We start from the raw sequence: 14,195 nt of genomic DNA, 5'->3' as shown, positions 1-14,195 counted from the left end.
TGAACAGAGCTGAGGTCTTCAGCTGACTTCAACACAAACATTGCCTTCTGGGGACTGGGAGATGCTCAGCACCATGATGCTGAGCTTGTTCTAAAGAATTAAATTCCATTTATAGTGTATCAATTGTATGGTGCAATTGCTGCACTTCACCAACTCAACTGTGATTTGAGTGAATTGTTGTATCACTTTCAAATCAAAATCCCCTGTAACTGCAAGTAATGTGAAATTATTTAAACTTTTTATTATGTATTTATTATGTACATGCATCTAAAAGAACATGGTCAAAAAGTATTGCATTAACAAGGTCTCAATAAGAAAAAAAGTTTAAGCTGCTGTCATCTCATATCTACCCCTTAAAAATAATACAATGAAACCTCTTAGAAAATAAAAAGGAGAAAAACTCCTTTGGGCCTCAGGAGTTAGATTTGCTCAGCATAGAAAAAGAAAACTCATTCATATAAAGTAGCAAGAAACCCCCACAAAAAGTCTGGCTCCACTATTAAGCATGTTATAGGTTATACACCTTCCTCCAAAACAAAGTGAGTGAAGTTTTACCTAAAATGCAATGTTAACGCTGAGGAAAAGAACTATGAATTAAGCAATTAATTTGTCTAGAACTTTACTATGAATCTTCAAAGTATTTTTTTTAAAGAACAATGTCCTTTGCTCGCCTTTTACCCCTTTACACTGGAAAGATCCTCATCAGAAGCAACTATAATTCACCAGAAATTTTAGAGATAAACATATTTCCAACTCAGAGGAGGTAAAAGAGAAATACATGCTCCACACGTTGAAATTGATTTATTATGTTATTCTAAACTGGTTTATTCTTATAATAACTCTGTAACTCACAGCCTAGGTTAAGGTTATTTTGGTAGTAAAGTACCTTAACTCTGGGGTAGACTTAAGTTTAAACTTAGTTTAGCATTTCCTGGGTTCTAGTTTTCATGTATGGGGATAAACTAAATTGTAGCTTATTTTATCAAACATACCATTAATAGAATTCAGCCTACCCCTAAAGTAGTTCTACCTAGAAATACAAAAGATTTAAACTACCACATGAAGATATAGTTTCATTTTGCAGTAAATGCATCAGGAGTAGAAAATAATACCATGTGAGAGAACACATAGAAACAGATGGGGAAACACAATAGAAGTTTCAAAATTACATAAGAGGAACAAAAATTGCTAGAATAATTACAAAAATCAAATCTCCTTCAAAAATCCCATTTAAAATTTAAGAGCAAGCCACATGAAAAACATTGCAAGACAACTTAAAGGAAATGGGTCACTGTGGAATCTGGAAAGTGCTCTTTAGTAGTTTTTTTCATTTCCCAAGAAGACAGAAGAAATAAAAGCAACGACTAACTGAAGCCTTCAGAGTTTTGCCTTTCAAAAGGACCTAATTTTCTTTGCAGAAGAGGTATGATGGTTTTGAAAGCCATGGAACTCAAGCCTCTCTATGCAAATGAAAATTACTGTTGATGGATATTGCCTAATTCAAGTGTAGAAAGAGAAAAATGCTGAAAACAGTTTAGATAGCTATGTCTCATAAAGACTGTAATTTGCTTTTAGAGAAAGAAGTGGGATAGATTTGTGGGAGACACACCAAAAACTTCTGTCCCCCTGAACAATTATATAGGCCTATTATGTTGGACTTTCTGAATAATTCTAAATATTACAGCAAAGTTGATTAAACTCATGGCCTGAAGTATATGTTCACACCAGCCATGCTAAAAAAGTTCAATACTTGCAAACAAGCTGACACATTGACCCAACTGCCCTTCATCAAAAGGGAAAGCAAGACACTTGACCTCCAATAACCCAAATCTGCCATCTCATTTTCTCATATTTGCAACCCACTCAGCTCCCCAGCAGCATTCCCCACGTGGCTGCAGAAGTACCTGTTTGCCAGTACAACACAGGGAGATGCGTCAGAACAGGAAAAGGCACAACTTGACTTCCTTCTTGTAAGTATTTTAAGCTCAGATCTGCCTCTCAAGCAACTTTGAGGTGAAATAAAGACTCTCTTCTACTACACTTAAAAAAGTAAGGTTTAGGAGTATATTTTATGTTTAAAGAAGCCCTAATGAATGATACCAGAGAGAAAGCAATCAATGATCTTAAAAAATTATAAATGTAATATGTTAAAATGTTAAAAATGCAATATACTAAAATTTAAATTATGTTGGCATTGAGATCAATATTATTACTTTCATAGGCTATCTTTATTCCAAGTTTGAAATTATTGCACTTCTGGCAAAAAAATAAGCTAAGGCAGAAATGCTTTTGGATTACCAAAAGCATGTTTATATACTGGCTGCCTGATAAGAAAGGATACTTTGCCTTTCTTTGTGATGGCTTTTATTAATGCTTTAAATTAGCATTAGACTGAGCTGTGGCTAAGTGGCTTTCTATCCAGCTTCTCTGAAATTCCTGGCTTTGAAATATTAATTTTTCAACATTACTTCAAGTCAAAATAGTATCATATTTAACTCTAATTTTATTCTGATAATTAGCATTTTCTTCCCTCTTCAAAGATGGTTTTGCTGGGAAGATATATTGCCTCAATACTCTTCGATCACACTAAATCTATGCAGAAACCTTTCCACTTCTAGATCATTTCAAACTATCTCAAAAATGTTTTGGATTATCATTGCAATCTTTTATCAGTGAAGCAATTTTTGGTTTCTTCATACTGCACCTCCTATAGCTACTGTGCCTTTGGCACAATGTAAGAGCTACAGGGTTCTGACCACAGATAACTGTTGCTTGTTGAGTTCTCCAGTCCTGTTAACTTCTGTTTCCTGAGAACAACAACACAAATGCACTCATGGTTGACTCTCCAAAGAGCTGTGTGAAAGCAGTCCCAGACTAAATTAAGACCCTGAGAATCTTGTGGAGCAGGCTATATTACATGATTTCCTGTCATTTTGACACAGTTGTAACAAACAGAACAACACCATGTATTTGAGAAGGCTTCTCCCTCTTATTTTTCCAGCATACTGTCTTTTATACCTTCTCACAAAGTTTATGCCCATTCATTGGCCACAATAAATCAACATAATGTTCATTGGTGTAAGGCGGTCTCCACCGCTGTTTTCTGCCAAAATCTAATGGCAGGCCCCTCGTTTATTTCTTCTTCTCCTCCCTTTCCACACTGATGGTGTTGACAGAACTCCTTTCAGGGGAAAAGGCGACTCTTATCAGCTTCTCTTCTTCAACTAACTCTTTCTGACTCACAGACCAGATGTGAGCCCCTTCCACAATTTCCTTCTTCAATGTGATGCTGTTCTTCAAAACTTCTCCACTCACCTTGCCATTTCCAGTAGAGGAGTTGTACATCTCAAAAGCAATTCCCACCAACCTGAAGATGTATCTGGAAAGCAGCAGCTGTACTCCAAAGCTTCATATTTCAAAAATGTGTTGGTCCATTCAGCAATTTAGGAGCATGGTATACACTGTACAGACCTGTGCTATTCTAGAGCATATAATACAGAGGGGTCCAGTTTTTGTCTTAAATCAATATATTAATGAAAATAGAAGAGGAATATCTCTCTGGAATAATTTAAAACACAACGGGAAACCAGGGACTTTTATAAGTAAGGAAATGAATATATTGACATACTACTTAAGGGAAATTATGAAAGAACTATCTATTGATCGAATATAATTAGCATTGGCTTGAAATAGAGTTCCTAGAACTTTTAAAGGCAGAAACAGAGCCTGCTGTTTGAGGGGAAGCAAGACATAAATATATCATAATTGAACATATTTAAAAAACCTGCTGAAGACTTGATACTACTAGAGTAATTACTGGTACCCAAAAGGCAAGAATGGAGTTTTATTTGGTGAATATTACATATTACAATATGGCATGCATTATATTAAGGAAAACAGTGCATATGCCATTCAGTAATCAGATTTGGGGGCCCACAACTGAGATGACTCTATGAAATGTTATGACCTGCTGGTCAGACTAGATGATTTTATATCTGTTCAGGACTTAAGACCTCAAAAAAAATTAGTCTGAATTGAATCATCCATCTACATATGTGATTTTTTTCCTAAAACTTCAATCATGATATAAAGACACGAGAAACACAACCTGGCAGAGCAAAGAAAAAAAAATTTACTGCAGTTTTACTTACATGTACCTATATAAGATGTACATGGCACACATAACCCTGTTTCCAAAGTGTACTAACACCAAATGTAAAAGTATAACTAAATCAGATATATTTCCCTTATTTAATACTGACATGAATAATAACACTTAGTAATTGTTGCCCTGTATGTGATTTTAACATAGTTTCAAATCATAATTTCTTGGCAAACAAGTAGCTTTCTAGTGGGAAAACACAGTAAATATTAAAAGCAACATAAGCCATTTTAGGAACAAAATGCATCTTACAAAGAAAAAAAAAAAACCAAAACAACCAAACAACGCAACCCAAAAAACCCAAACCAAAACCAAAATCCACCACCAACTATAGAAGCCAAACTTCTGTATTCTCAGGAATCAGCAATATGATTTAAAGAACATATCAATCAATATTTATTTGAACTTATTTGAACAGTATGAGAAATATTTCAAAAGGCTTAGTCTAAATGTTTTTCTTGAAAGGGTGCAACTGGAAACAAGTACCATTATTCAAAATAGGTACATATAAAAAGATTCAAAAGAAATATTAACACTGGCACAACTTGTTCTTTGCATAAGTTTTCTGAAAGTGAAAGCTGTTTTCTGAAACAGCCTAAGATGCTACAGGAATCTAGAGACACAAAGAAAATAAAAAGATTGTGATACTATTTCTAAATTGAAAATAGCTGTCCATACTTCAAGATGGCTCTTACTCCTAGGATATTAATTCATCTCATATTTTCCAAATGCTCCTATAAAAATAAAATCTGCCAAAACAAGCCTCTGCTAGGTCACTACAATCCTGCTCAGCTTCCAAGGGAGCAATTTTTTGTATGCCAAGAACCAAGCACTGTGAACCACATATGCCTGGAGACTTCCAGGAAAAGCATCAGCTTCATTACATATTTACTCAAAAGGCTCCCCAGCAGCTATTTCCACTTTCAAAAGAGCATCCATAATAGCTCTCTTCCCAGGATGTTTTTTAACAAGTGAGCTCAGAAGTCTCTTTTGCAGGTGGAAATTCCCAATCAGAAGCACATCATATTTTTACAGAAATAGTTGCATGTATCACATATATTCTCACTAATTAAGAGTCCTGATATCTTGCTTTTTGGTTGCAGAAATTTTCCCATATTTACAGATACAAAACCAGATGACAAAATGCAAAAATAAATGGCCTAATGTTTTCTAAAACCTATGAAGCATTGGGCCAAAGATTTTTCCCAGTATATATAAGAAAAAGACTTGTTCTTCATACATTTCATGGAAAACTGAAATTATGTCTTATTGGTTGATTGCTCTTTAAAGAACTTGATACTGTCTAAAAAACTACAAACCAATAAAAACCACACAAAAAGCCCAAAACAACAACTTTCATTTTCACAGAAGTTATTTACTATTTCTCTTCATAAGGACTGCTCAAAAACAGCTAAGCCATAGGTCACTTGCCTGGCATCTCATGGTTTCTTAAGACACATGGTGAACGATTCTGACCTTGCCTCCAGCAGTGCTGTCTAACGTTAAGAAAGTTCACAGCAAGGGATAAAGAATGGATTCAAGTTCCACATCTATCAGTTCTGAATAGCATCTCTGAAGTCTGAAACCCAAACGTGAATGACCACACTTGTCCAGAGGTAAAGCGCAAATGAAATGGCCTGTATTTCAAAGCAAGGAGTTTTGCATTTCCCAAACTCAACCTAACTCCTCAACAGCAAAACTTCTCTTTTGACAGATACCCTCAGCTTGAAAAGCACGTGGCTAAATCTTCCTATCAAGTCACGAAAATCATGCGTGTCACTTTACATTTGACATGTCAAGCACAATTTTTTGCCCCAATAAACTTTATAGACCAAATAAATCAGTTCCTCAAAACGTGATAGCACAGGGATACATGTTTTTCAAACTAAGCACAGCAAAACTTATATCTGAATATATCATTTAAGTTTCACATAGGAGATTCAATAAAAACAAACAAATACATTTATTACCACTTCTCTGTGCCTTTCATGTATCCTACCCTCTTCAAAGATTGCAAACACCTTTTAATTTTTTTCCGTATCATAGATACCACAGTTCACTCTATTGCCATCAGTCAGTGACAATGTTCTATTTATTTTATGAGAAGTAACATGAAGTTACCCCAAGTGTTCCAAGAGAAAAAATGCAAGGAAACCTTTTAAAGCTAAGCATCGGCAGAGAAAAAGAAAATGTAACATACTTGATTAGTTGAAAAACATCCTAATTAGGACTGATACATTGAAAAACACCTTAATTTCTCAATATTGATAGTACTTTTGAATAATTGTATCTGTATAACTCTAGTTATATTTTTGGCTACAGTCAAAGAGCATGCAGAGCAAAATCACATACCAGACAGTAAAGTAACTCTTTCCTTCTTCTAAAAAGCAGGTGGCTTTCAACAGTCAGTTAGAAATTTAGCTTCATTTACTCCAGTAATGGAGAATCAGTGTAATGTATTTCATCTGTCTGAAGACTAGCATTGTGGCATTACCTAAAATTTTTCCAACAGAATATTAAATAATGGAAGTGTGTCAAAACACAAAATATTGGGGGGAAAAAAGGCTGAAAGCCTTGGTTGTTTGCGGGGGGTGGGAGGGGTTGCTTTAATATTATTATTATTATTATTATTATTATTATTTTTATTATTACTATTATTATTGTTGTTGTTGTTGTTGTTGTTGTGATTGTTATTATTAGTATTACTATTATGGCTTGGTTTTGAGATTAGTACAGTCTTCCAGCTTCAAGATAGGTGTGACTAGAGATACCTGCCAAGAAGCAAATTTCCTTAAGAGAAGACCTGTTATATTTTGGTACTTTGTATCACAACAGTTCAAGATATTATCTTTTTAATCAGCAAGACCTTAGGTTAGCTGGCTAGGCTGTTCTTGGTGATAAGTGAATGCAGAACTACTTTATTACACTCTCCTTTCTGCTGTGGTTCATAGGAATCAGAAATAACTTTGCTAATATATTACCACCTGAAATCTTTTTCATCTAGTGGATTCAGCAGCAATTTCCTCTGGTACTCAATTGATTTATATGGATGGGAGGTTCATTTGTAAAAAACATAACCAGGTATAAACTAGTGAAAATCACACCAAACAACAGAGAAGTTCTTGTCACTATTCCATACTGTGATTCCCATTCCAACACACAGATACAGCTTCTATCTCTGTAATCTCCCTGTACACTTTTTCACTATCAAAGAGTCAGAAAGTAAGGCAGGTATTTTTCTACAAAATAATGCAGTGACACAGGCTGAAACACTGGTACACACCCAAGAAATATCATTGACATGGAAGAGAATACAAACATCTAAACCATGGACAATTTTCAATTCCAATGATGTGCCATAAATCTCAAGACAAAACTCCACATTATAACATTTCATTTTTGCACTTCTCTTTTCAGAACAGAAAATATGACTAACCTCTACCACCCAAAAGAGAGAACTGGCATATACTAAAAAAAAACAAGGAAGAGAGATGTTATAATTTTTATAAAACCTTTAAGACTCAAGAACTGTTACTCCAGTGCTGAGAGATATCATAAGCTGAATTCATGCATTAATTTAAAGAAAAAACCAGTGAATGTCTTTTGGCAAGGAAAGATCAGTACTTGATAAAGGAAGAGCCAATTTAAACACCTTCAGCAAGGAGAAAGCTGCCTAAAAGCAGCTGATTTAATGTCTGTCCTTGGAATTCCGGTTGATGCTGTCAAACCCAAAGGAGGTAGTGACAGAGACCAGTTGTTTGCATTAACTGAAATATTAACCATCTCCTAAAGTACAGAAAGGCATTGAAAGCAAAATCTCTGACATTCAGCCCACAAAAAATTATATTAAAATGTCCAAACCTGTCTTATTAGCATCAAGCAGACCATCACACTGAGGACCTTTTCCTTGAAAACTTCTAATATTTTTGTTTTAATCATCCAAAACTGAGTGTCTCTATCTATAGCCAGTTTTGCCCTGAAATAATTTCACATCAGGTTTTACACAAAACCCCCAAAAACATGAATATAAATTTTAAAATCCTAAGGTTCTTACTAATATTTTAAAAATTCTACAATAACACATCTTGTCCACAATTCATTTGTCTATAACTCTTACATGCCAGTATACTGTAACTCCACATGCAGACTGCCAACAATAAAAGGAGAGACATCAGAAAACCACCATACACAGTAAAGGGTGAAAGTGGAGAATAAAATGAACAATTCAATTAAAATTATACTAAATTTACTGTAGGAAAGCTTACAGAAGTATACTAAGGCATAAAGAAATGGTTAACATTCTTTAGAATATGCATTTGTGAACTAAATTATTCAGATACCAGCTATGAAACATTTATTTAAAAAAAAACCCAGTAAATCATACAATTGTTTTCCAGCCTACAGATACATCACTCCCCTACCTGTTCTTTGACTGAAGCTAGAATGGCAGAGGTTGTCTCAGTTTCAGAGCCATCACCATTGGATGTGTTCAACACAGGACTAAGGGAACTTGTCTTGTCAGAAGACGAGGGCTGGTCTGGAACAGGCATAGTTTCTGCAGTTCATGGAAAAATAAAACAATGGATTTGTTATCATAAACCTGATAATTATCAGTCTCATATAAATATAAGAATAGTAACACTCATTTAAGGTAAAAATTAAAGAATATGCTTCTGTTCTGAACTGTAGAACAGTCATTTAGAACATAAACAGTTTCTGAATTAAAACAAAAAAAAAATCTCTCAGTCCTACTCTGAAATAGTTACCATCAGTACACTTGGGAGGATTCAAATAATTTATAGCTGTGATTTTTGTATAGTATTCCAGTGGCAGCTTACAGCATAAAATTGCAGTATCATGAAAGTAATGAATCATGAAATGCTTTGCAAACAGAAACCCAACAAGGGACACATGAGAGAAATATAAGCTATCTAATGTTTACTTGCTAACACACGTTTATTTAACATGTATTATATTTTAAGCCTAGGTAACTTTCATACCCTTTCTTCTAGTGTAGAAGATGATTCTGACAACATTTTATCTATTTTTATGAAAAACAGCACACCAACCAGTTCTTAAGCCATTTTTAAGATCTCTTACCAATAAAAAAGAAAAAAAAGAGGAAAAAAAAAGTCTTGGCATTTGAAGGCGTTTCTAGCATTTCTTTTCAGAGGGCAAAACAGTCGTGTGGCTGTGGAATGATTTATCTTTCTGAAGGCTAAGCTATAGTGCAGTATCTCTCTTTAAATGTCACTATAGGCACATCTCCAGAGGCAGACACATTGTGCCACATTCCAGAAGTAAAGGAGCAGAGAGGCAGCTTCCATGGTTATGCACAGACACGACAGGATAAAATCATGTTCATGTGGGAGCTGGCCAGAATTATACTGTGCAAGAGAAGTGGCCCACAGGCTGCCAGCTGGATGGGCCTCATAAAGAGCAGTGGGGATATTCAGAACAGTCACCACTTGCATAAGAAGCAAAAGTCCTGCCTTGGCTCTATTCTGCTAAAATATATAATGCAGCTTTTTCTGAAAGAAGTGAGAAGGCTGAAAACAGTAGGAAAGGATAGTTGGTAAAAACAAAAATAGAATTCAATACCCATACCAGGCATTCCTGCATCAGTCTGCCATGCAAATTAGAGCTCTAAAAGAAGGGAAAATAACATTCTATAAAGCTTTGTCTCTGAAGCCACAGTGCTGCCCAAGAAGACACAGCTAGCCCAGCTGGGTAACATTTTTCCAAAGCTTTCTGAAGCTCAAGACACTGACATACATATGCAAGACAAAAACATGAAAACACAGATTATTCATAAAAATCCAGCTATTTTTTAGAAGAAAAATATCCATAAATCTCAGGCTAGGTTAGTTTGTATATTGAAGAATGTGATTATATATGATTTTAATTAATTCACTTTTTGTAAGCAAATCTCACTGACAATGGTAAATACCAAATCTTTGGCTCTGGTAATCCCCTTGCTCCAGACACAAACACTATTTGAAGTTAAACTAGAAAAACTTGGGGGACATACCTGCCTTATTCTATCACAAGTACAAGCAGACCGAACAAAACTTCTTATCAAATCCATTACCTCAATCTAAAAGGACTTTTTGAATTACATTTTCTTTCTTTTTTTTTTTTTTTTTTTTGGGGGGGGGTTTTTTTTTTTTTTTTTTGTGGTTTTTTGTGGGGTTTTTTGTTGTTGTTGTTTTTTGGTTTTTTTGTTTTTTGTTTTGTTTTGGTTTTTTAAAAACAAAAGTGCCAGCTTCTGTTATAGGAATTTAACTAGTTTGTGACATGCAATTAAACTTGCTGCTGTCTTGTAAAGTATCAGAGAAAAAACATGCAGGCACACACATATAAATGTTTATTCCATTACCTTGCTTTCAAACAATCTAGTTATTGTATTTTCTTAGTAAATTAATAATTACATTATCATGATAGAAACAAAAGTAGTTTTCTTTTTGGTGTGGCTATTTACATATAAAAAAAAATTACAAATGGCCTAATAGTTGATTTTGTTGCCTGACAGTTGATTTTGCAGAGTGATATTTGCAGAAATCACTGTAATGCAATGCTCCCTGCTATCAGCTCCGTAGCCTGTGGAGTCCAAAGGAGCCCACGGGATGCACGCACACGAGCAAGGACAAGTGCAGCAGTCCCACCGGCCTCGCACACGCTCGCTCCAGGCGCAGGGAAGCCGTGCTCCCTGCTCGGGGCAGCTCACCGCGGACACGCGAGCAACTTCAGCAGCAGCAAAGAACTGCAAAGAACTCCGAAGCCCCAGAGGCTCAAAGAACTGCATCCCGAGACTGCGCTGGGCTGGGAAGGAGCCCCAGAGCTGTGAATGAGGCGCCTGGTGAAATGTTTTCAGGCTCCCTGGCTGGGAGCAGCCCCTGTGCCGGATCCCGCTGTCGGTGCAGGGCTGAGGAGCTCTCTGGGAAAAGCCCCTTGGTCCGCTCGGCTCATCCCACGCCGCCCGAGCCCCGGCCGGGAGGCTCTGCTGAATCGGCTCTTTCACGAAAACAACACTCGCCCGAGGAGGTAAAACCCAGAGATGTAAACGAGACTGAGAGGCCAGGACTACACAAAATGTTTGCACTAGCACAAGCGCTCCAGAATATTTAAAGTGTGTTTGGGAAGGACTGCAGGGCTGCGTGGCCAAAGGGGAAGCTGCTCTGTGACTAAAAAGATGCTGCTGGTACAACAGCAACAGTTTATGTGAGTTCAAAACATTTACATTCATGAGGCACAGGCAGCAACAGCCTGCTGCTATTGTTAACTTCTTTTAAGGCTATATTCAATTTCAGTAAATTCTAATTTTTAGGCTGTAAGTTTTTTTAAACTCTTTGTTTTCACCAAAGAACACTTCAAAACTGCTTTAATAATCTACATTTGTAAGCATTAGTTTAAATGGGAAAAAAATCTGATTACACAATCAACTACTGTCACTAGTTGTACTTGCTTCAAATAGGTTCAATATCTGGACAGCAGCTAACATTCTGCAACCACTGCATGTTTCCATGATTTTTGTTTTGTTTTGTCTTGTTTTTTAATATAGATATTAAAAGAGGGGGGAAGAAAAAGATTTTTTAAAAAAGGCATGCTGCACAGGTCCTCTTCATCTAGAAACAGAGAAATCAAAATAAATGTCTCTGACATTAAAAGGAATGTTTTGTGCCCCTATTAAAATATTTCTTCTGGACAGAGAATGTAATTTCAAACATCTATCACATGAGTTCATTTATTACTACAGTTCTTCAAGGGGAAAGGTTGCAGCCAATAGCACTTAGTAGCCCAGTGTCCCTGGATCCACAGCTGTGTGATATCCAGCTGAACTGTTAACATTATAGACTTTAACAGTTATTTTTTCATTACATAAATTTGTATGAGAAATACCATACAGAAGGGAAACCCAGAATGAATTTTTACAAGCAACAGAGACACTACTGTACTGAAGGTACAGTAGATTTAAAAAAAAACATGACTCAGCAACATAAAACAGTGTTTCCACAGCAAACATCAACATAGCAAGGGTTCCCATTTGCACATCTGTTCAAACTTAACTTTTAATTTAGCTTACTCTTCAGCATAAGAAATTTTACATTCTCAGTTTCAGTGGGACCTAAAACTGCTAGTACTACAAAATTACAAAAAATTATGGTTGAAATGAACTTCTGCACCCCTAGCCCACTACCACATCTCTAGACAAGGCAGATTTTTTCCTGGCATTTCACATATTTAACACACAGAACCAGTCCTGCACTGCAGCCTCTCTTAGCCACTAGCCATCTCCCTCTGCTCCAGGCACCACAGGCCTTATCAGTAGGAAATTTGCTTTGCTGTTTAATATAATACATTTAATCTCCCTGTTTACTCCACTGTTCAGCATGGGCACAAAAAACCTAACAATTCCACCAGTTGTCTTCAAAAAAGCATTTTCCCACATAATGATAATGACCATGGTACCTTCCCTTCTTCTCTGGTTTCCCTTCTCTAAAAAGCCACCCCAATGCTTTTCATTTGTTATCATAAAATAAATTGGCTGGTAGTCTTTTAACCCACACTTCTGGGAACTTGGCACCAAAAACAAAGGGAAAGGTAGAGGGAGTACAAGAAGAAAATCTAAGCATCTTAAGAGAGCTCAACATAGCTGCGAACTACTAGAAGTAACTTGGCTACATTTAATTTTTACAACAGCAACACTATTTCCTATCTGCGCCACAAAAACACAGATGAAATTCTGTAAGTCAGAGCATAAACATGCTCCTGAGAGAACCAAATTAAAATCTGAGGCTATCATAGACAGATGAACAGGGAAAATACTACCAGCCTTTAGGGAACATACTGGGAAGTCAGACATAAATAATTCATGGCTTCCCGTATTCCAAAGCTCTGGCAAAATTCTGTCTAGAGTTTGACCCTTTAATTTATTTTTTTTTCTCCTGTCCTTCTAAGACCATCTAAAAACTTTATCCCAATGTAATGAAAAAAACCCAACAACCCTGTAAATCCGGACGAGACCGTCCTCTCCCCAGCTGGGTGCAGGTGTCCCGGTGCGGGCTCTGTGGGCGGCCGGCGCTGCCCGGGCCGGCCCCAGCGCAGGGCAGGGCTGAGCCCCTCAGCCCCGGGGAAAGCCTGGCCAAGGGAGGGCAAAACGCTGCCCGGCAGCCAGGGCTGAGCCAGGGGAAGCGAGCGAGAAACAGCGTTGCGAGCCCCGAGGGGACAGCGGGAGCAGGGAGGAGAGGCCCGGCAGGGATGGCCCTGCGGCCTGGCAGAGAGCCCGGCCCGGCTGCGCTTTGCCTGCGGACCGTGGGAAGGCCCCACGTTGGAACAGGGATAATGTGAGATGGAAGCCCAGTAGAAAGCTGCCTGGCAGAAAAAGACCTGGAAGCCATCCTCACGTGCCCAGGTGTCCAAGAAGGCCAATGGCATCCTGGCTGTATCAGCAATAGTGTGGCCAGCAGGACCTGGGATGCCATCCTGGCTGTATCAGCAACAGTGTGGCCAGCAGGACCTGGGATGTGATTGCCACCCTGTACTTGGCACCAGTGCAGGCACCACGAATCCTATGTCCAGTTCCGGGCCCCTCACAGCAAGAAGGACATTGAAGTGCTGGAGCAAGTCCAGAGGAGCTGAGGGAGCTGGGGTTGTTTAGCCTGGAGAAAAGGAGGCTGAGGCGAGACCTTATCATTCTCTACAGTCACCTGAAAGGAGCTTAGGGTTGGTCTCTCCTTCCTAGCACCACATGATACAATGAGAGGAAACAGCCCCAGGTTCTGCCAGGAGAGGTTTAGACTGGATATTAGAAAAAAATCTCCACCAAAAGGGTTGTCATTAGAACATTAGAACAGGTTGCCCAGGGAACTGGTGTAATCATCATCCCTGGAAGTGTTTAAAACACGTGTAGATGTGGTGCTTAAGGACATTGTTTCATGGCAGACTCACAGTGCTAGATTAATGCCTGGACTCGATGATCTCAGAGGACCATCAGTTTGTACCTCTGTGATCCAAATCTTTATGACTAGATCAC

General features: G+C 37.6%; 1 protein-coding gene across 5 annotated transcripts in view; it reads right to left on the bottom strand.

Annotated features, from left to right (window-relative positions):
- The window catches only part of CTNND2 (catenin delta 2), a 646,153-nt gene that overhangs the window by 516,432 nt on the left and 115,526 nt on the right, over positions 1-14,195 (bottom strand). For all 5 annotated transcript variants that reach the window (XM_039714844.1, XM_039714847.1, XM_039714842.1 and 2 more), the window contains exon 2: positions 8,584-8,717. In XM_039714844.1, coding sequence (XP_039570778.1) covers positions 8,584-8,712 — 129 coding nt within the window. In that variant the 5' untranslated portion in view covers positions 8,713-8,717. The remainder of the gene's footprint in view (positions 1-8,583; positions 8,718-14,195) is intronic.

This window comes from Passer montanus, unplaced genomic scaffold (assembly GCF_014805655.1).
Source record: "Passer montanus isolate IOZ18808 unplaced genomic scaffold, ASM1480565v1 scaffold31, whole genome shotgun sequence".
NCBI classification, from domain to species: domain Eukaryota; kingdom Metazoa; phylum Chordata; class Aves; order Passeriformes; family Passeridae; genus Passer; species Passer montanus.
Note: the sequence above shows the minus strand (reverse complement) of the source record. Positions and strands in the feature narration are given on the sequence as shown.